The sequence below is a fragment of the Cinclus cinclus genome, chromosome 1, assembly GCF_963662255.1.
Source record: "Cinclus cinclus chromosome 1, bCinCin1.1, whole genome shotgun sequence".
Lineage (NCBI taxonomy): Eukaryota > Metazoa > Chordata > Aves > Passeriformes > Cinclidae > Cinclus > Cinclus cinclus.
Window position 1 is genome coordinate 121,255,852 of NC_085046.1, and position 23,676 is coordinate 121,279,527.

The window sequence follows — 23,676 nt, forward strand, 5'->3', positions numbered from 1 at the left end:
CCTGAGAATGCATCTACACGTTCACAAGGAAACAAGGTGATTTGTGACTCTCACGTAACCTTGGGGACATGGTTATTAGAAGGATGAATTTTTAAAGGCTTTTTTTCTAAGTCTTTTTTGTGTAAATTTTCCTCCTTCATTGGTAACTTGTCTGTCATAAATTGCTTTTTAAAGTATTTTTTTATTTATTTAACCAAGGAATTGGTTTATGGTGCCCTTTTACAGCTACTTTTACTGATTAGAAACTGCAGACACTTTTCCGTTCAAATATGCATTTCAATGCTCTATATACAGTTACTAACTCTTGTTAATTAGGCATAAACTGGGTGGTTTTCCTACATATGTAATTTTTATGTAACTGTTTTTCAGCAGTGTAAAGGGTAGTCTTCTGTAAAGAATGTATTGTGAATAATAACATTTGAAATTCTGCTATCCCACATTTGAAAACACCAGATTAGCAAGTGAAATTCTGCCATTCAGTTATATATTTGGCACATATTCAAGCAGCATTACAGGAGGGTTTTTAACTGGGTTTGTACAGTCTACTACTGATGAGCTGTGGACCTACCCAGAGACAGAGATAGAGAAGGTGACTAATATTTCCTTTCCTCCTGTACATCTGAATGGTGCTTGGAAATGCTGTGCAGCCATCACATCTTGTATGAAGAGAGCTTAGAGCAGGAAGCCACTGTGAGGGGCTGTAGGGCACACTGCCTGGAGCCATTGCAGCAGCACAGTGTGTGATAGAGGGGATGGATGAACGGGCCTTGCTGCAGACTTATGTGACTTGAAGCCTTGCTTAAGGATGCCTACAGAGCTAGGTCATTGCCAGTGGGAAAGAACACTATCAGCTGTAAAGTGGAAGATTTTACAGCTGTCTTTTAAAACATGTAGGTGGGTGATTTGGGTAGAATTTGATATAGTCCATAATCATATCACATTTCCTTATTGTTCTGAAATGAGAGAGCAAAATGGCATATGAACTTACATGCTCTACATAGAACAACCAGAGTAGTTTGTTTAGAACTGTTTGTACCACACATTGACAACAAAATGTACAGCAAAGCATGAGGGATAGGAAGCTTCCTGCACGTCCTTGGGTTCATGCAAGAACTGGAACCAATAGAACTCCTGATAAGATTATTTCAGAAAGCATTCCAAGATTATCAGAAGGGCTGCACTGTATCATAAAAGAAAAAAAGTACCCAGGTAAAATACAGCATGCAGAAGCAGTTTTCCAGCTCCTCCCATTGCTTCACGTAAGTGACACAGTTATAGTTAACTTTGGATTATCAATCACTGTGAAACAGAATGGGAAGGTTGTACATTTGAACAGCTTTTCCACTGCTTTTGAATTCAATGATGCGGCTCTCAGAACCAATTCTGGACATGGAAATGCCAAACTACAGTGAAGTTTTAGATCCAACGTACACAGCACTGGAGTTCGAAACTATGCAGATTCTGTATAATGGCAATGGTGAGTTCTGCCCTGTAAGGCAAATTCAAGCCAGTTAACAGAAGTGAAGTTTAGCAATGCTATAAGGTATTACTTAAATGTTTTATTAATGGAGCATTTGGGGGTTGTTTTCAAACTACAAATCTGCTCTCTTACACTTCATCACTGACTCTGAGTTAGTAACATTATAATTCTTTAAGGAAAATAAAAGAGAGGTTATATATAATAAAGTAGCTGTGCTGTCACCAGTCTGTTAATCAAAGGGAAAAAAAAGGTCTATTCAGCAGTTGTTTTATTTACTGTAAGACGAATGAATAACTAGTATTGACAGTTTGGACATGGAAGTATATTTTGTATATAACTTTCAAAAAGAAAGGACAAAATTATCCAGAGGTTTGTGAAAGAAATTAGCTACTGTTTCTTGATGCCTAGTTTCTAATTGTTAAACTAATATTTTTTTTTAGTTAAGTGTTAATCTAGCCTTTCTAGCTACGTGTATATATGCACAAGAGTGATTTAAAAAGAATCACATCGGCTTTCTAGAGGATAATGTTTAGTTGAGAAAAAGTTTTTGCGTTTGGCTAATGTAACACTTTAGGCAGATTTTTTCGTATGCAAATTTTAAGAAGTGTTGTCAATAATTTATGCTTTAAATAAAAAGCATACCATTTCATTATGACATCAAGAACTGACAAAAAAAAGAAATGTGAATAAATCAGGCAAGCTAAACTACTCAAAAATGGCCTTTCAAATCTTTTAATACACTAAAATGTTGGTTTATTGTGTGCTAACATATAATTCATAGATCTGTAGTAGTATGTATTTTTAAAAGGCAGAACCAATGTGATTTGAAGAAAAAAATATTTAGCACCTGCATTTCCACATATTCCTTCCATATAGAACCCAATTAAGTTTTTATTGTTGGGCTTTAAGTTTTATCTGGATTTCTGATGTTAAATTACAACAAGCTTAGTAAACAGAAGGTTAGATTTGCTTATCAATTTAGGAAGAAAAAGCAGAACTTTATGCACTAACTACATTTGTAGCTGTCAACAGTGATTATATAACTATAGACGATTTCTCTGCTTTTTGTTCTAATATGGGTATTTCTTGGTCATTTGTTTTTTGCTGAATAGCACTCTTTTGGATCTGTTAATGTTAAATAAAATAGGAAGGCAGATTAGGGAGGTTGTGCTTGGTTGCATTATGTGCTGGCAATAGAGCTGGTTAAATTATCACTGTAAGTGATTAGCTTGATAATTATTAATTATCAGGTGTAGCCTTTTTATGTTTAGAGTATGTTTTGAGTTTAGCCTAAGGATTTTCTTACAGCATTTATAAAAACATTGTCTTGTTACAGTGCTAGTTTGGAACTGAAATCTGCCCATTATGAACCTTCCTGTATATCTTTTCTAGTTGTTTAAATTGATTGGGAACATTTAAAGAAGTTTAACGAGCCACATTCAGACAGATTACACAGTTCTGTTGAAATCAAAGAATTTTTCAACATCAGGTCAATTTTCTAGACATTTTGTTTCAGAACAATAGCAAAGGAAAAAGGTGTGCCTATATATATATATATCCATATATATCTATAGATATGCACAACTTATGTTGCTGAGAAATATTTCATCATAACATTTACATACTCTATTTTTAATTATTCTGCTATATGATGGAAAGTTACAAAACTCCAAAGGAAATGTCATATATTTTTCTAAAGCAATTCTGTAAACTAGTTTAAAAATACTTTATAATTTTCCAGGACAATCCTAATTTTAAAATGAGATCTTTACAGAACTGAATTTTTACTTCTAAGATTTCTTTCTTTTAATAATTTTTAATGTAATTCCTATCAATTACAGCTTTATAAAACAAATGAACAAACAAAACCTAGAAATGTTGCTTCTCCCTGTATCTAAAGTATCTAAAGAACTCTTTAACTTTTAAGCTCTGTGGGACACAATGAAATTTTTGTAATGCATTTGTGCAATATGTTTCAGTTGGATCTATACAATATGAGTAATATTATGTATCAATATTAACAGTTTTAGTGTTCATCCTGTATAGTACTCATGAACTCATGTACTTGACTTTAGAATTCATGTCTGCATATCTAATTAATGTGGCACTCTTTCCTCTCCTGGACAAAACAGCTACAAATGCTTAGGGTATGTTTTCCTTCCATTTAAACCAGAAGCAAAAAAGAAAAAGCTATTTTGCAGTTGCTTGTTTGAGCACTTCTGTTAATGCTGTGATTCAAAGAATAAGTATATCTGGTTTGATTTCAGGTGAATTTATTCAGTAGTGTTTACCATATTCAGTGACTAATTGTTAATCACATAGCTAATATTCTGTGTAAGAAAAGACTGCACCAGTGCTCCTGTCAAAAATATCTTCAAGGAAATAACAGATAGTGCTCCTAGCACATATTTTTGTTGGTTTGTTTTTTTATATTAAGTTGTACAAAACTTTTCTTTTTTTGTTTCTTTTTTTAATGTAACAAATCTTTGTATGAGAGTTGCCAGCTATTGCCATCTTGAACAAGAACTGATACACAAGATCTTTACAAATTAAGAGCATTTTGTGCCAAGGTTTCTCTTTGTTGTATTAGGAATGTATGTGTGTTTATAAATGCAGAAGTGCACTGTAATTTTTAACCCTTCAGCTGAAAAGAGTTTAGAACACAATTATTTTTTGTTATGAACTTCATAAATTCTTCTTACGTCTTGATCACTTTGAAAGTGCTCATGTCAGTAAGAATCAGACGTAATCAGATGGGTCATGCTATATAAATTGTAAGTGGCAGTTAAAAGAGAAAAGGCCAGAAAAAACCTCTATTTAAGTACAACTTGCTCATGGAGTGGTTTTTGGAAGTCTGATCCATAACTATGTATGTTCTTGTATCTTGTCAGACAGTTCAGGAGAAGCTGTCAACATGAATGCTGCTGACAATGGAGTCAGTAGTCTCTGTGCAATATGTGGAGACCGCGCGACCGGAAAACATTATGGTGCTTCCAGCTGCGATGGATGCAAGGGATTTTTTAGACGTAGCATAAGGAAAAACCACGTCTATTCATGCAGGTATTCCAAAAGTTCATCTAGAGGTACTAAATTAATGAATTTAAGCAAAAATTATATTCAGACCTTATCAGGACTTTCAGATTATGTCAGGGGATTTTCAGCTTTTTCTTAAGGAATGCTACTTGATATTACACATTCCAGAAACTATGTTCCAGATGCTTGATGATATTGTGGATATCATTACATTACTCAGAAGCTGTTTCACTCTTTTATTTATGAATACAAAGGTCATCTCCTGAAAAAAAAAAGAAAAAGGAAAAATGCTCATATTTCCACTGTAATGAGAAAAATGTAATTCTTAACTGTTTTCTAAAATTCTTTCCTTATGAAGGGAGTTCCTGAATAGAAAGTCTAAGATTTACGAGTCTTGTTTAAAGGGCTGTACAAACACATCTGCAAATATTCCTACTTGGTGTGACACACTGGTCTTTCGAGCAGCCATTTCCCCCTGTCTGAATGGCAATCTGTTAATTTCTGAATGGTGTCCAAAATACCACATTGCACCATGTTTGATGAAATTATCTGTGTACACTCAGAACCCTAAACTGTCCATTTTGAATCATGAGCAGAATATAGTGAAAACTCAATGAGTTTGTACAAATCATGGAAGGTGTATATTGGGTTTTTGTGCCAAGATTTTGATAGAAATGGGGCTACAAAAGTGGATTTTTGTGAGAACCTATCAGAAGTGTCCCCGGTGTCTGGTGAAGCCAATGCCAGCCAGCGCCAAGATGGCCAAAGCTGAGCCTACAAGCAATGGTGATAGTGCCTCTGGGGATAATGTATTTAAGAAGAAAAAATTATTGTGCAGAAAAAAAAATTGTAGCCAGAGAAGAGAGGAGTGAGAACATGGGAGAGGAACAGCTCTGTAGATACCAAGTTCAGTGGAGAATGATGGGGAGGAGGTGCTTTAAGTGCTAGAGCAAAGTTTCTCCTGCTGGATGACCCATGGTGCGGACCGTGATGAGGCATATGTCCCTGTGAAACCCATGGAAATCCACAGAGGAGCAGATATCCACCTGCAGCCCATGGAAGATCCCCCTTCTGGAGAAGATAAATGTCTGAAAGACAGATGTGACCCCATAGGAAGACTGTGCAACAGCAGGCTCTTTACTGGACATGTGGTCCTATGGAAGGAGGAGCCCACACTGGAGAAGGTTTTCTGGCAGGACTGTTGACCCTGCAGGAGACTCATTGCTGAAGCAGCCCAATCCTAAAGGACTGCATGCTGTAGAAAGCACCCATGCTGGAGCAGTTCATGAAGAACTAAGCCAATGGGAACAATGACATTGGAGAAGTTTGTGGAGAATTGTCTCTGTTCAGAGGGACCTGACAATGGAGCAGGTGAAGACTGAGAGGAGTCCTCCCCTTCAGGAGGAAGCAGTGGCAGAGACAATGAGTGGTGAAGTCACTGTAGCCCCCATTGTCTGTCCCCCTGTGCCATTTAATGGGAAATTATAAAACTTTTATAAGAATGATTTGTTACTGGAAATGTTGTTTCCTACACTCTTCTTTGGTTGCATAATATTCTTATAAGAAAACCTCTCCCTTGTAGACATAACACAGTAATATAGCATAGACATACCCCTAAAATGTTGTGTCAAGAACTGACGTAAGTGATTTCAGGAAGAGCTCTACTTTTGCAGAGTCTGTTTATCTAAAAAACACATGTAAAGAAAAAAAGGCAGACCTAGGCAGAGAGAGGGGCAAATGGCTCATATGCACTCCCTTTAGGCACACCTATAAATGTGCATAATAGCCTGGGTAAGTCGCCACACACTGTCATACTCCATGTATTTCCTCAGGTCTTTATTTCATTGTGTTGGTTCCTCTCATTTCCTGTTTAGGTTGCCACGTGTAGGAATAAAATATGCAGCTTGTTCACTGTTATCTCCCAGAAGGAGTAAACCCTGCCAGACAAGGGTAATGGTTTTGCAGCTAAGGGGCTTCTCCATACCAGCAACATTTGGCTTTTTCCTTGATTGTCCTTTCCTTTTTCTATTTGCAGCTTTTCTTTCTTTTTTTTTCTTCCACGCCATTTGATGCAGCCAGTTGCCGACATACCTCACAAATCAGTTGCGGTGTAAATGATGTACATAACTACAACATTTTCCACACTTGCCTATTCCAATGCATACATGTGTTTATGCACACACATATATTCCTGGAAAATTAGCAGGTATGAAACACCTCTCAAAACTGGTTATTAAAGAAGAGTAATCAATGCAACTGAAGATGAGGGTCTGTGGTAATAGACATTATTCTGACAGGACAGATTAGTTGTTTTTCTTCTTTGTAATCAGGGTGCTACTTTATTAATGCTTTATACATTTGCCTTTTCTTGTCTCTGATAGATTCAACCGACAATGTATTGTTGACAAGGACAAAAGGAATCAATGCAGATATTGTCGTTTAAAAAAGTGTTTTCGAGCAGGAATGAAAAAGGAAGGTAATGCAGTCTTTTATTATTTGATATACAAAGAGAAGAAATCTGAATCTGCTTTGAAATACAATGAAAATTCTAAAAAACTCCAGCAGAATAAACCAATGGAAAGTCTGCTACAATACCTTCATAATGGGGAGGTACTTTTATATTGAGGTGAAATACACATCTTCAAACTTTCGAGTGAGTAAGCAGTTCTAACACTTGGAACATCAGCAAGTCCATGGATTTAAAGTGAATTTGCAACTATTTAATTCATTATTTCCAGCACCAAAGTTCATTGATTTCTACATATTCAGCCACATTGAGCATATGCTGGAATATTTCCAACCATGAGATTTTACTTAAAATGTTTGCCAAATCTGAGTAAAGAAATCTCTATCTGGCTTTTTTGTCCCCCTGTCCTAAGTAATGAAAGGGCCAATTTACTGGTTCTTCCCTTAAATTTAAACATATGAAACATTTAAGCCAGACAAAGGACTGTGAAGTTGAGTGAAAAAATAGTGAGAAGAGTAGTGGTAGCTGTCGGTGGAGTGTCCACATTAATTAACAAAAAATCAAATTTCTCTAGGGATTAATATAGGAAAATTGTTACTTATGCATCTCACTGACAGATATGAGAAACGTGTCACAGTGATTCTGTCAAAGTGGAAGGACCAGATCTCCACAGGAGAAGAACAATAGAGGATGAAGAGCAGTGCTAATATTAGAGGCTTTCTTTTGTTTAGGCTGTTGTTTCAAGGATGATAACGATATAGAGGAAAAAGATGTCCATATCCATTTCAAATACACACTCAAAAGTGGTTTGTCACAAACTTTGCTACCTTTTTTGTTTGAAGCATGGTACATCTGCTTGCAGGCCAGTCTGAAATGTAAATTCTTAGTTCTCTTATTAGGTGGTTATCATTATTTTCATCTATGCAAAGGAAACTTTTTATTTATGCTATTAAGCATCTGTCCTGTAGCAGTGCTTTGCTAGTGATCAAGTTATTGGTATGAGATAAATGGATTTTCCTCCTTGAAGCTGGATAGGGATATTCTAAACAGCATTCCACAGGGTATGAAAAAGGTTTGCCTGCTATTGTGGATCTCCTTTAAGACACTTTGGCCTTTTGGAAGTTGAGCCATTAAGTCAGTAACATATTGTATATATGTTATCAGTCTGGTGTGAAGAAAGGGAAAGATCTGTGTACAGGTAGCAGCCCTAGAAGTTTTGCAAATAGCAGTGCTTTACAGACTTTCAATATCTGGAATTAAAGAATAGTTTATCTCAGAAGGGACATCGGGAGTTCATCTAGTTCAGCCCCCATTTAAACCAAGGCTGATATCTAGGTTCAGTCAGGTTGCTTGGGACCCTGTCCAGACAAATTTACACAGTCACTGAGACTTGTGTCTGAGACAATCAGAAAACCTCTTGCTCTGCATGCTCTTCCAGTACTTGACCACCCTCACTGGGAAGGGTTTTTTCCTTATAACTAGTTAGAATATCTCTTACAGCAGTTAGGGTAGTGTCCATTTGGTCTTGTCTTTTCATTATGCAACTGAAAATAATCTGGCTCCATTTTCTGTATGCTACAGAAATTAAGACCTTCACGTCCATGTTGGTCTTCTTTTTTTTCCACATAAGCGAAGATGCCTGTCTCTGCTTCACCTTGCGCATCTTGTGGATTGCATCTCCATAGCCCCCTGCTGACACTACCTAGTTTTCCAGCATCTTTCATGTGCTGGGGAGCCCAAAACAGAGAAAACATCATTTCCCTCAAGATGCTAATGCAGCCTGGTGCATGGCGCAAAACTTCTAACCCGCTTAATGCTACTCTGTCCTACTCTGATCCCACTGTGTCTAAAACTTCCAACACTGCTTTTGTTTTGTTATAACCTCTCTACATGATCAGGGCATGTTTCATAGTATAAGTGTACCATAGAGGCTATGATAGTTTCTCAAGGTTCTAGCAAATCTGTTTATTTTCTTCAGGACAAAGATAAGAATGGCTTCAGTTATTAGAAGCTTAACAAGTCCTCTTTGAGCAAACGTACCACCCTCCTCATAGAGTCTCTGTTGAGGCAAGTTTAGCCTGAATTGATGAAAAAGCCTTAGCCACATAGTCTAGTCTAATAATCTAAAATTATGTGCATGTAGAAGAAAATTAAAGCATCCACCTGTCGTTTTAAGTGCACTCCACCACTGATTTTCAGTACTGGTGTATTGTCAGAATACCTTACTATTTTTGCAAAACACATCCATGCTGAATTTATTTTACTTCTCTATGTTTGTTTCAGTATTCTTTTACAAAAGGTTATATTTTCTCGATCCTGTCTACAAAATACTGTGTTTATCACCACACAAGATTTCTTCCAGGAATAAACTATGTGCATTGCTCAAGTAAACCCTGAACCTACTCAGTAAACAGAGTTTTTGGGGGATTTTTGCAGTTGAAACCTCTTGTACAACTCCTAAATTCTGTAGTGCAGATTGTTTCCCACAAAATAGCAAATGTATCTTTGGAAATAAATCTGCTGCTCTTAAAAGACAATGAAATTCCTTGTGCAATAGAAAGATTTCCACTGGCACAATTCTTCTTTTTCCATCTTTTTATTTTCCTTGGCCTAATATTGGACATGATTTAGGATTTAGAAGGATCTGACTGTTAGTTTTCATCTTTTTCTTCTTCCTTTAGTTCAAAAATGTACCTTCCTGCTTCATAAGCCTTGCATGTGCTGATTACAACAGATTCCTTATCCTAAAGATATTTAAAATGCCTGGTTTTGGACACCATGAGACAAAACTTACTAAAACATTTTGGTGCACTGTTTTTTGATTTGTTTTTTTTTTTTTTTCCCCCCTTTAACTTAGTTAACATTCCAGAAACATGCTAGGAATGCAATGCCACTGAGGAGGACCATGAGATTTAAGTTTCAAAATTGTCTTACTAGTGGATTAAATTCATTATTCATTACTGTTTCATTGTTTCCCACAGCAGAACATGAGTAGGGCTTTCATACTTCCTCTGACAGATAGTTTTTCGCTGGTGAGGTACCACTTGACCTGTTTGGCAGTCTGGAAATGTCCATTTCTGCTGTTAGCATACAGCCTGACTTATTAAATTGGCTGAAATTGAGACCATGTGTTCAAGTTCAAAGGAAGAAAGAGGTCTGACTGTAATTAAGGCAGTGACAGAAGTGCTGATGATTTGGTATCTATCTGCAATTAGTTATACATGCTTTGTACGGGCACGTAGTGTTCTGATAGGGACTATGAACATGTATTATCATCCTTCCTCATCACTCAGAGCTAAAAGCAGATCATCTTCTTTGAATGTTATACCTTTCCGTTCTCAGAGTTATCTTCTGAAATCCAGTAAAGTTCTGAAATTATTCTTTGTGTTAGTGTTTACAAGTCAATAAATGAGATGATTATTCTTTTCCAGCTGTACAAAACGAACGGGACAGGATAAGTACGAGAAGAAACACTTTTGATGGCTGCAACAGTCCCTCTATTAGCACATTGTCACAAGCCGAGACACTCTCCCGCCAGGTACTGACATCTATCACAAAATTGTTTAGTGATGTTAAGACCACTTTTACTAAAATTTCAATTTCTTTTCAATTCAACTTTCAATTCAACTTTTCAGTTTCCTATTACAGCGAAAATAATTATTGAGATTACTTTTTTCTGTTTCCAAAATGCACACGGCTTCCTCTTCTCAGTGGAAGACGCAGTAATAGAATACGTTCTTGAAGCATAGTCAATAAAAAAAATTCTACTTTGTCCAGGACAATATGTCTTAGGCACCTTTCTTAATAAAGGTTTATGGTTCTTGCTGCTTTTAAATCAGTTGCTGTCTTAGGCAGCTGGTGGCATCTATCTATACTTGAAGCAGGCTTTCCCATGAAACATAGGGAAAAATTTGTCCAAAGCCATTACATTCAAAGGGGTGTGGACACTCGTTTCCTTACATTCTTTTTAAAATCCCATTTTTAATATACTTAGGCATTATAAGTAAGGGAAACAGAAGTGTTCCAACTGCAGAGTCAATTCACATCTCCCTTTTAAATTTTCTTTGTCTCATCTGAACTTCATTTTCTCTTTTTTCTTTCTTTTTTTTTTTCCCCCTATCCAATCAATTGCTGAATGGAGCAGTCTCCAGTCCTTTTCTGCACCTCAGATAAATCATGGTCATCGATTCTGCATTCTTGCACCTCTTACTAACTTGCTTAGAATTTAACTGCCACCTTTATGATTTCATGCTGACTGATTTATACATCCCCAAATGTTTTGTAATCTCATCCTTTATCAGCATCTCTCTTAGACTGGAACTGTCTGTAAAGAATTGATGCAGAAATTACTTGGTGATAGTCTTTGGCACATATTGCATGTCCGGGCAGACTAGAACATAATGTACCTTCCTACCTTTCATACCTATACAGTATGAAAAATATAGCTACATTTATCTCCTTAGTAATTTTTTGAACTTGCTTATTGTGCTTTTTTATAATACTCCTTAATCATTTACAACTGGTATATGCAATTCAGGAATAAGAGCTGTCTTGAACAGAATCACATCCTCAGCTGTTTATAGCACGAAGTTCTTTTCACACAGTAGGTTCTTGGCCTAAAACTCCTTGTGTATACACAAATTTATTGTACTTACTATTTGGTATGTTTTAGTAGAACAGAATTGCTGCCACTATGTCAAACTTATATGAAGATACAATCTTGGCCTCAAAGTCCAAGAGACTCCCTTAACATGATGGAAAAGCTAAGAAGTCTTAAAAGTACTTGTTTTTCCCCCAACTGAATAGGTCTGTAAGATGAGTTCAGTCCTGAGAAGAGACTTAAAGGAGGTGGTAGTGCTCCAAATCATTATCCAAGTATTTAATCTCTAACATGCAGAAGAGGGTGGCATTCATCTCTTTTGAAATGTTCATATTAAATAAGGAAAATTAGTGTTTTCATCCCTTTTGAAGCATTCATATTAAATAGGGAAATTATTTTGTTCCTAAAGATCCCTTACAGGGAGGAATTGTCTAAGTAAATTTTTTCTTGTACACACATGGGAGAGGCTTCCAGGGTTATGTAAATATGAAAAGGGCATGCTGGACTCTCATATGAGTAAAGGCATCTGTCCCTGAAGGGTTTCAAAACAACTGGGATACAGTGTTACATTGTCATGTTCATCGACTCATTAATGTGTACAAATTACACTGGGAAAGATTGCTCCTCAATATAAGAAAGAAATTTTTTACAGTGAGAACAAGCAATTACTGGAGCAACGTGTCCAGGAATGTGGTGGAGTCTTCATTGCTGAAAATTTTCGAGATGCAATTGGACAGGGTAAAACTCTAGGTTTCTTTTCCTATATAAGGTTGGATTAGTTGATCTTTCAAAGTCCCTCCTAACCTGTGCTAGTCTATGATTCTATCAAATCAGTGAGTCCTGTGTTGAACCCCATAAATGAGAGGCAGGTTAAGGCAGTATAGAAATAGAAATTGAAAACTTCATATCCTTGTCAAGAGATACAATCCTACGTGTTCATAATGAACTCCATGGGAGTCATCCCACAAATCCTCAGCAGAAGTTCGCCAAGGAATTTTAGCATGAAGACTGTAGTTTGTAATGTAAGATAATTTATAAAAATGAACAGCTTTGATTAAAATGTATTGCGGAAAGGACAATGTATTAACTTCATGAGTCCGTAAGACTAGCAGTTAAATAATCTACCTCTTCTTTACCTTCTTTATTATCTTCTAGTTGGTGCATGGTTAGTATAATTTTCAGGTAGACCAGAGTGTCACCTACTATCAGAAATCTCTTCTTTGTTCCTCTGGATCATGATCAGGACACCTTTTACTCTTCTGGAAAAAGAATTAAATGTATTGAACTTCTTTACTGTCTTTCTGTACTGAAGGTTTTCTACACTGAATCACTCTGGTAGCTCTCACCTGAATGAATATCAGTATTTTCAACCTCCTTTTTGTAAAGGAGATGCCAGAAATGGATTCATAATTGTAGCATGGATTTCACACATTCTCTGTCTACAAAGTGGCAATATCTCTAACCTTTTTCCTACAGGATAGCCTTTGAATTATGTGCCTGAGGAATTTTCACCTGCCTACAGCCTAGCTGCTGTATTTCCCTGAGAACTAATATTCAGCTGGCTAACTGACACAAATATCTAAGCTGTTTTCAGTGTTTTACACTACTGAATTATTTAGGAAGCACAGAGCTTTAGTTCAGAAGTACAACTCATTTTGACTACCCAAGGATAAGGGACTTCACCACAGATCCCACTGTGGAGTTTGACATGGATATATGAATGAAGGGGAACTGGTAGGAGCCAACCTAAATACATTCCACCATCCTGAAAAGTGTAGGAATGTGGTATTGGAAGACCAAACAATTTTTTATTTTTTTTTTTCCTGAGGAGGATAATCACGCAACATGATTTCCCAAGCATGCTTTTGGTAAGAAAACATAAAGGGAAAGTCAGTTTCACAGGCCTTGTACAGTGATCTTCTCTTTTTTTCTTTTTCTTTTTCTTTTTCTTTTTCTTTTTCTTTTTCTTTTTCTTTTTCTTTTTCTTTTTCTTTTTCTTTTTCTTTTTCTTTTTCTTTTTCTTTTTTTTTTTTCTTTTTCTTTTTCTTTTTCTTTTTCTTTTTCTTTTTCTTTTTCTTTTTCTTTTTCCTTATTTTCTTTTTTCTTTTTCTTTTCCTTTTTCCTTCTTTTCTTATTTTTTATTTTTCACTTTTCCTTCTTTTTCTCTTCTTCTTCTTCTTCTTCTTCTTCTTCTTCTTCTTCTTCTTCTTCTTCTTCTTCTCCTTTCTGTGTAATTTTGTTTCCCTTTCTCTCCCCCCCTTTTTCCTTTTTTTCCCCCACCTTTTTCTGCTTCCTTTGCTTTTTGCTTCCCTAGTATGATAGCAACTGTAAGCTGACCTTACCTTCCTGCGTTCAGCTTTAACTTAAGTTGGCTTTCCCGCCTGGCTTAAGAGACATCCTGGTTCCATTCCTTTCCTTGAAAAGTCATTAAGAAATTCAGGATTTGGCTGAGTAGAAGCACCCCAGCTTCAGGCCCGGAAAGATATTGCTCTCTTGCCATTTCACAGAACACTGTTCCCTGCAGGTGGTCTAATGCACACTCATACCCTTTACATTTCCTCTGAAACATCTCAGGCCTCTGCCTATACCATTGCTTCATCATTACAAACCATTCTCCTCCAGGCACTAAAACCCCCATTTTACCTTCTCAAGTTAATGATACTTATCTTTACACTAGAAGAGCATGCTACCGCTTTATAATTCGCTTTCTCTTAATATCTCTATCCCTTAATATTACTGCATGCCACTATGAACCCATATTTTTTTTTCTGAAATGATGTAAATGACAGCCCTTTTAAAGGAAAAAAAAAAAACAAGCAACCACCTCCCTTCTACAAATGAAAAGGGCTCTAGTATTTTTTAAAATAGTATTATGGAATGAGAAGATATTGTATCATGATATAATTAATTAAAGTTTTAGAATATTGCAATGCAAACTGGTAATAATGAGAAAGAAAAATATTATGATTTATGTGCAGGGTAATGGTCCATATGGTCAAGGAATTTCTCAAGAATATCTTCAATTAACACTCTGATTTTTCTTAAATATGCTGTTAACCAGTGAAAATAAAATTATATTCAATTTAATATATTTTTTTTTCTCTCCTTATGGCCAGATCTCAGTCTCCAGTCCTGGTGCTAGCACTGATATAAATGTTAAGAAAATTGCTGGTGTTAGTGATGTCTGCGAATCTATGAAGCAGCAACTTTTAGTCCTGGTGGAATGGGCTAAATATATTCCAGGCTTCTGTGAACTACCACTCGATGACCAGGTATAAGAGGAAACCATAGAGAAAGCTCTAAATACTGCTTTGTTATTCTTGTGGTTATTAGGTGTCATTCTCTTCTGTCTGAACAAATAGAGCTAAGTACTAGACCCACCTTCCTAATTTATTTTTTTTAAGCTTTGAAATAGCACCACTGCAACAGAAAAGACATGAACAAAAAGGAGCAGCAAAGCAGCATGTCTTTGTTTTGTTCTTCCTGTAGTGTTTTGGAAGCAGAATTTTTTTCTGACCTTAAAAAGTAATTATTTAATGTTCACCTTTCATTATAATATGGTTTAAGACAGCATATTATTTAATTTGATGTAAGTCTTCTCTACTTCCAACAACCAAAAGCAATTAGAATCTCAAACCAATTCCAAATATACTGATATCAATCCATAGCAAATAATCTTTGATACAATACAATGTGCTAAAATTATATTTTATATAATAAATATAAAAGAATAAAGCACCAAATCTTGAAAATTCATAAGGGTTTTTACGACAGAAGTCTGATCTATCATCACATCTGTAGTATATCCTGATATATCACTGGCTTTCACAGTCGGTTGTGCTGGCAAACCCAGAACCAATATCTCCACATTGTGGTGATCAATTCTCTGACAGGCAACCTCAGAAGGAGATTAATTCATTGATTGGGATCTCTTGATTCCACACCAAAATTTGATTTATTTTGAAAATCACTCTGTGAACTAGAATTGTGTAAATCCTTCTTTCTGCTTCTCCAGTCTCAGTTTTTTAACAAAATCCTGCAAGTGTTAAATCATCTTTGTTTTTGAACTGAATCATTCTCTTTTATATCATTCGTCAGGAATATAGATGTGTTTCAGGCCAGAGGAGACTTCCTGAAAAAGGAGTTAAATGATGTCTTTGCAGACTCACAGGGCACATATATGCACAAGCTCAACATACTTGAATAAGTTAAAACTCTGTTCATGTGAAAGAGAATTTCAAATGCTGTTGCTACACAAGGGCAACAAAAGCAAGCACAAAAATATTGCTGCTTTTATTGTTAAGATAGTGTGGAGGAAAAGAGAAGGTATCAAATATCCTTAAAATATTCCTGTCTGCATTTAAAAAATAAAATACAAACTTAGAATGATGGGCTGAAAACACCCCTGCTGTGCTTGAGGAGTACATTTTGGGAAATACTCTGAAACCCTAAGTACCATAGAAAAGTAGAGACAAAGATGTTGAGAAATAAAACAAATGCCATTTTTTCATTTATGATAACCAGTTTCTAAGGGGCATTGTGCATTCAGTTATAAAATAAGCCATCTGGTTCTGAAAAAATGATTCCTGATCTGGGAGTCAGCCTGATTTACAAACCACAGAGGAGGCCAGAGCAGCTAAGGTAACTCTACTGAGAATCTGAAAAATCTTAACTGATAAGTATTACCCAGGTGCTGTGTACCTTTATATCTCTCCTAAAGTGATTGGCTTGGATTAGAATTACTTGTCAAGAAATGAGTTCCTTGAGGAAATAAAGGCCATTCCTGAAATTTCAAGCAGACATTAAAACCAGAGGAAAGTAGATAGGTGACAAAGAATAAACCAGTAAACACAAGCTCCTTCCCAGTTCAAATTTGGATTCTTCTTTGTGGACAATAGTGGCTCTATCTGCATATCTAGCTTTGTTGGGAAAAAGCCGTTTTAAGTGCCACATAAATTTTTGGTTCAAGAGAAAAATGAGACACTGATATAACCAAATTTACTCTAACAGTTCATTCCAGCCCACTGGAGTCTTTTAGTGTCAACTTAAAATGCCAGAGAAAGCTTTGTCAAGGGAATTCTCACTAGGAAATAAATGCCAGTGTTGTATTTATTGAGAAGTATTTTGCAGATCCTGATATTTAAGATCTAGAATCCTAGAAGTGACAGAGGATGACAGTTTAATTAGAAAGTGCTGTTTTTATGGTGTTAAGGTTATTGGATTCACTTTACATTTTAGATTGGAATCTTAGCAGTCTTAAACATGTACCTAACACACAGTAATATGTATCCTCTTTTCTTTTGCTCCTGTTGAAACTTACTACTTTATCATCTAATGAGTCTGCTTTTTTTTTTTTTTTTTTTTTTCCATGAGGTTGCCCTGCTAAGAGCACATGCTGGGGAGCACCTGTTGCTTGGAGCAGCAAAACGGTCCATGGCATATAAGGACATTTTACTTTTAGGTAAATATTGGTTTTGTTTTACTTAGAGATGATGATGTTACAGTACATTAGCAACGATGCAGTCACTTAAGTGGGACAACTGTTCTGGCACAATCAAAGCAATGCATTCGGTAAATGCTAAATAGCTATTAATGACATAATGTCACGTGCCTGTTCTATCAAAAGCAGATGGATGGTTTCTTGTGGGCTAATATAGTTAAAGGTCTATTGGGTAGCAGAAACCATAATTTAAGGGAGCTCCTGGCAATTGCTTCCTTACATTTTCATCCTTTCTGCACCTTTTCCCAAAAAAAATAATGGAAGAAAACAACACCACCACAAAAACAGTATGAAAACCCCATTGCTTAGGAAAGGAGCAGCCAGCCTGTTGCAGATGTACTACTTTCAGTCTGCATGAAAACCGTTTCTCTGGAGCTTTCTCAGGAGTCCTTCTGACTCAGAGAAGACTCTACTGGCTAAAATATTCGACAGCCTGTTCCCTGCAACTCGCTTTCCCAAGATCCCTCTCACTGCTTCCTCGACAGTCCCGATATGGTCATCATTGGGGCTTTTTCCTGAGAAAGTCTGTTGGTTGTCTTGGACAGAATTTTTGATGTGAGGCCAGATTATATGGAATATGGACTCAGACTTGTCTCTTCACTGGTGGTGTAGTACAAGGACATTATCTACTCTTTGTTCCCTTTCCTCTTTGGGCCTGCCTTTTCATAGGTCTAAATTAGCCTGAATTTATTTTTACACATATCTAAACATGAAAAGGACAAAAAGGGCTTGTTCTGAAGGTATTTCTCTCAACAGCAATCCTTTCAAGATAAAAGTTGTACAAATGGCTTTCTTAAGGTAGTTATTTCCCTAGACACAGTTTCACTAACAAAATTAACAGAAACAAAAAAAATTTGCAATTTTATTTGGATTAGTAATAGGGAAATAAGGAAAACAATTATACAATAATAGTAAGAAAATTATATATCACAAGCATCAGCAGCTATACCAAAAGAATAAAAAAACTTGAGACTTCAAGGCTTATTTTTGAAACTTAGAGGCAGGTGTCTGTTTCATGAATCATTTTGACATGGATCTCTTGTGATATAATTATCAGTTTTTCTTTCAAAAACTGCATGGTGGCTTCTGAAAGTTCCATGATATTCCTAGTGTTCTACAGAAGGTGAATTAAGATGCTATAGTGGAGACCTCTAGAATGGATATTTTAAAAAACTCCCCAAACCCAAAAAGTCTAGGTAAAATCAGTTCTTAACTGAAAATTTTACGATGCTACTAAATTTTATTAGGACCAGCAATAATATCCATTAGAAAAAGAAGCATTTCCAGTGTCTCCTCTAGTCTATTGACAAATTATTGTCATTCAGCTTGGGATATTTTATTTTAATCAGGGAAGAAGACATTTTAAGATCAATTTGTTAGTATATTTATCTGTTATTTAAACATAAGTGTCTGCTTGCTTCATACTTTTACGTTCAAGTACCAACCTTGGTCCTGTGGACTAATCAGTGACTACATGTTGGCATACTTATATGTACAGATTATTTACTAGGTGAGGGCTATAATTTGCACATAAACTCTGTTTGCAAAGAAAAGTTGTGTGTGATGCAAGGGAGAGTTATTGCTTAAAAAAAATTATGAACTTGATCAAGCAATGTGAAATGTACTTTTGAAAATTGGCTTAATGTAGTAAGTTACATCAAACTGTTTCTATTAATTCATATGTTGGTATTCTTTCTCTCTAAGGCAACAATTACATAATTCATCGCAACAGCACTGAAATGGAGATCTGCCGAGTGGCAAATCGGATTCTGGATGAATTAGTTCGTCCCTTCCAGGAAATTCAAATAGATGACAATGAATATGCTTGCTTGAAAGCAATTGTTTTTTTTGATCCAGGTATTTTTATTAAAATATCTCTCAATTGTTTTACATGTGATTGAATTGAAAGTATTTTTTGTTAATGTAGCACCTCTTCATGTTATGAATGGAAAAGAATAAAATGAAAACCAGTAAGATGCTCCTCCCAAATTGTAATATGCCTTGACTTTAAGTTTTTGTCATTTTTTAAGATGCAAAGGGCTTAAGCAATCCAATGAAGATTAAGAATATGAGATTCCAAGTCCAAATCAGTTTAGAGGATTATATTAATGACCGTCAGTACGACTCCAGAGGAAGATTTGGAGAACTTCTTCTTCTACTGCCTACACTCCAGAGCATCACTTGGCAAATGATTGAGCAGATACAATTGGTTAAATTATTTGGAATTGTTAAAATTGACAGTTTGCTTCAGGAAATGTTACTGGGAGGTAAGCTAACAATTTGTTAAATTTACCATTTTGTGTCATCTTGTATTTCGCGTGTTTGGATGTGTAGGGAATCCTGATCTAAGCTACCACTCTGACTCACTGTCTGAGCCTTGTGTTGTGTAATTAGCTAAAGTTAAGTTAGCTAAAGCCTTCTTGTCTTGGCAGTTCATCTTGTTAACTTAGTCCTACAAGGACAGATTTTGCTACGTACTTCTCAGTAACTACTGGGTTGTCCTACAATTCCCTAGGCACATGAAAGAATCCTTAGAAATATTTCATGAAACACACTGTTATTGCAGTCAAAACAGTGAAAATAAACACAGTGCTTAATATGCTTGAAATCTGCTTAAATTGTTTAATGAATACCCAGAGGCAATTATTCAAATTGCCAATCAAAATATTTACTCTGTGGAAATGTAATTACTGAAGTATCAGTCACTGGCAACACCATTCTCTTTTGCATTGATATATGTTCATGTTATTTTTGCAGGTACTTCTAATGATGCCACTCATCTGCATCATCCAATGCATCCTCACTTAGCCCAAGATCCATTAACTGGCCAAACTGTCCTCATAAGTTCAATGTCTGCTCCTGTACATACAGAACAGATACGTAAGTAACTGCAAGTTAGCCTTCTGTCATAACACGTCACTGTTTCATTTTAAAATATTAATTACAATGGTGGCCTGTCAGTGTTCATAGATCTATTTCATCATCATTCTTAAATTAAAATAATTGTGCATTAAAAATGTAGGTATATAAATGGTGTTAAGTAATATACTTTGACCTGAATTTAATGTAATTTTAGAAGTTCATTGCCATTCCAATATATCATTGTTTTTACATGCACAATCTTTAATAAACTAAAAATACTGATCATTAAAATATCGTGTTTCCCTAGCATGTCAAGGCACTCCCTTTCCCATGCATGCAACAAGACTCCCTTTCAGTACAGTAATATGTATATGTAGAGTAGACCAGGCTGTAAGAATATGTAATTATTTTTATGGTTTTTTTTTTCAGCAACTCCAGAAACTCCATTACCTTCCCCTCCACAAGGCTCTGGGCAAGAATACAAAATGTCTGCAAATCAGGCTTCAGTCATTGCACAGCAATCTATTTTGAAACAAAAACCATTGTGATAATATTTTTCTCTCTATCTTTGTCTTTTCCTTCCTTCCCTTCCTTCCCTTACTTTTCATGCACTAGATAGATCGGTGTAACTCTTGCACATTTAAAATCTCAGGTTGATAAAGGAAATTATTTCCTCAGCAGCGACTACTAAATGGGTGTTCCTTAAAACACCTCATGATTTGGAAAGTAATGCTGTTCTGACTACTGCATACTGCTGTAACTGTAGATGCTGCAGTCTGACAAATATGTATATGTATAGAGGTAGATATTGTTTTTACATCTTATAAATGCACAGATTCATGTTTTTATTTCCTGTTTTAGTTGTTGTCTTAATATTATTGTTTTAGATGTATATATAATTTTTTTCATCATAATGGAGCTGGTTAGTGCTTGTTTGGCTGTGAATTCTAGACGTGAAAAAGTGGGTTATTCAGGCAAAAGCCAAGATTCCACTAATAGTAGAACATTAGGCTACCAAAAAAGCACATTAATGAAAAAAAAAAAAAAAAAAAAGGAAAACATACTTAAAGGACAGAAAAACCCAGCTATATTTAAAAAGTCCTGATTTGAAATGACCATCTCTTTCAAGTAAAATTTCAACAAAAGCCTCCCCGCTTAATAGTTTTTGTGAAGCAAAGGCCTGCCTGGGTGAATATGCTTGAGGACTTCTTAAATCTGCATCAAAATCATATATAGATATTATGTCTATATGTAGTCAATTGGCCATGCTGAAGCATTTATAGTGATAAATACTTATAAATAAAGACTGGTAGGCTTTTTGGTCTAGAGTAACTAGTACTTTCACAAAAAAATTATGGGCACACTTTGGGAATTAGGCCAGTCTAAAGTCACTTTTAACAGCCCTTTTGACACAGCCCTTCTCTTTAAGGGTACAGAGAGTATCACAGAACCCCAGAATAAGCTGAGCTGGAAGGGACCCACAAAGGTCAACTTTTTCCAGCTCCTGGCTTTGCACAGTACCATCCCCAAGAGTCACACCATGTGCCTGAAAGGGTTGTCGAAATGCTTCTGAAATTCTGTCAAGCTTCTCTCTGACCATTTCTCTGAGGAGCCTGTTCCAGTGCCCAACCATCCTCTGGTGAAGAACCTTTTTCTAATATTGAACCTAAACCTCCTGACACAGCTTCAGGCCATTCCCTTGGGTCCAGTCCCTGGTCACCAGAGAGAAGAGATCAGTGTCTGCCCATCCTCTTGCCCTCACAGGGAAGTTGTAGACTGCAATGATGTCTAACTAGGACCATGTAATTTGACCTCAGGGCTGGAGTATACCTTGTGATGTTTGGTTTACTAGTATAAGAGTAGCCATTGTGTTTATTTGTCTGACTGGGTGGTAAATGCATGTTTCAGCAATCACTAAAATTCACCCACAGAAAAGTTGTAATTAGTGTAGTAGCTCTGTGTTTGGAGAGGTACAACTTACTAAGTGCAGTGGTAAATGTGCCTGAGTTCAGCTCCAGGTGTTCCTGGTTTGAGCCATGATCTTTCAAGCGAGAAGACAGCACACCTTCTCAATTCACATACTCATCCTCTCAATTTTTAAGAGTTTTCAGAAGCATGGGATGACTTGGTTTTCTGTGATGAGCCCCTTTCTCCACCTCTTCCTTCCCTTCTCATCTGGGGATCCAACACTGACTAAGCTTCATGTCTGGAGTCCATAACAACCCCTCTGGATTTGGACCCTCTGTGAATTTGCACAAAATGGATCTTGTGACACGTGCTCACTTGGGGCATTTATACTACTGAGGTACAATTTGTAAAAGTAATCTTTTATGATATATGAAGTGATGTGTTGTTCATACAATAGTAACATAATAAGAAAATCATCACTTCACACATTTTATTTATTCCAGGCAGCAATGATCTAGTACTTTCAGCAAACTTTCCACCAGAAGATATGTAAGAGAGAAATAGCAAAAAAAAAAAAAAAAAAAAAAAGAGAGATAATAATATATTGCAGTTTGCTAAACTATTGCAAAGAGAAAATGAAGTGGAGTCAGAAATTATTCAAGGTGAGATATTGACCATCGTGAACTGGACACCTTCATTAATCACAGCATCCAGAGATGGTGAAGTTACTCCCTTGGCTTGTAAAAGTTGCTCAAAAAATCTGGAATGATTCTTCAAATGCATTTTGTAGGCAGGAAATGCAACACAGTAAATGCTGGCCTGACCTGAACATTCAAAAGGCTTTAATGAGAATGCACCTACCACCAGGTAGATACTGTGTTTCTTTGTTATTTTAAAGTAGTTCCTTTTGTAAAGTCTGTATACAGTAGCTATTAATGTTTGCCTTTTGCTTTTTAGATACTTTTTCTTTTTGCTGTTTACTGTTTGTTTTTTATTAATGCATTGCTCTTTTTACAAGCTCCCTTTAGTATGAGTTTTTTGACAAAATAAGGTACTGAAGTTTTGCCATTAACTTTAAGGGTATCCAGACTGTGCTGTTTTTATAAATTGGCCACCAATGCTTTACAGTGATACACAAAGGTAAAACAAGTGTGAGAGATACTGAGCAGCCCAAAAGTTTACTGTTTGGGCTTACTTTTTTGTACTTGTCATAGAAAGAGTGTTGAACTCTAGGTGGATCTGCATGAATTTACTGGGTCAGATAAATTAAGTCAGTTGCATAAACATGGCAGTATTGGTCTGACTAAAAACATATAATTGGGAATAAAGTTCAGTGTCCAGGCTGGCCACCCTTGCCTTATATAAGAGATGTGCATAGTAGCTTAGTTTATTTTTCACAGTGAACTTTAGATAACAAGTGTACAATAAAATGTTTTCACACACTGCCAAAATGTACTGGAGGAAAAAGATACTTTAGTATTTTATCTGATAAAAAGCTGTTGTCTATTTTGTACGATATATTACATTTTTGAATAAGAACACCACTGTAATTTATTGGGAAATGCTGATTTATTTTATAAATGTAACATTATTTTTGTAAACTTAATTATGAAAAATCAGAAATGATTAGTGTTGTTAAATATTAAATTATAATGAGATGTAACTTTATATGTTTGAACTCTGACACCAGGTTTTTTGTATTGAGTATTTGGAATTGAAATGGTTTCTGGAAATATTTCAAATGGACTGTTTTTCATCAAAGCTCAATAAAGAAAAATGAATGATCCAAATTACACATTTGCCTTTTAGTAATTTTTTTTTATTAT

General features: G+C 35.9%; 1 protein-coding gene across 3 annotated transcripts; it reads left to right on the forward strand.

The window, feature by feature from the left end:
* The first annotated feature begins 1,359 nt into the window (after positions 1 to 1,359).
* Positions 1,360 to 20,490, forward strand: HNF4G (hepatocyte nuclear factor 4 gamma). Of its 3 annotated transcripts, XM_062502504.1 has the most exons (11): positions 1,363 to 1,477; positions 2,293 to 2,299; positions 4,376 to 4,540; positions 6,895 to 6,989; positions 10,412 to 10,518; positions 14,697 to 14,852; positions 16,954 to 17,041; positions 18,785 to 18,937; positions 19,111 to 19,347; positions 19,838 to 19,960; positions 20,372 to 20,490. In XM_062502504.1, exons 1-11 carry the CDS (start codon positions 1,363 to 1,365, stop codon positions 20,488 to 20,490), a joined length of 1,365 nt encoding a protein of 454 aa, XP_062358488.1. The 3 variants fall into 3 exon arrangements, with proteins under 3 accessions (XP_062358480.1, XP_062358488.1, XP_062358497.1); XM_062502496.1 differs by lacking the exon at positions 2,293 to 2,299 and having other exon boundaries at positions 1,360 to 1,477; positions 4,372 to 4,540; XM_062502513.1 differs by lacking the exon at positions 2,293 to 2,299 and having other exon boundaries at positions 1,363 to 1,481.
* The last annotated feature ends 3,186 nt before the right edge of the window (positions 20,491 to 23,676 follow it).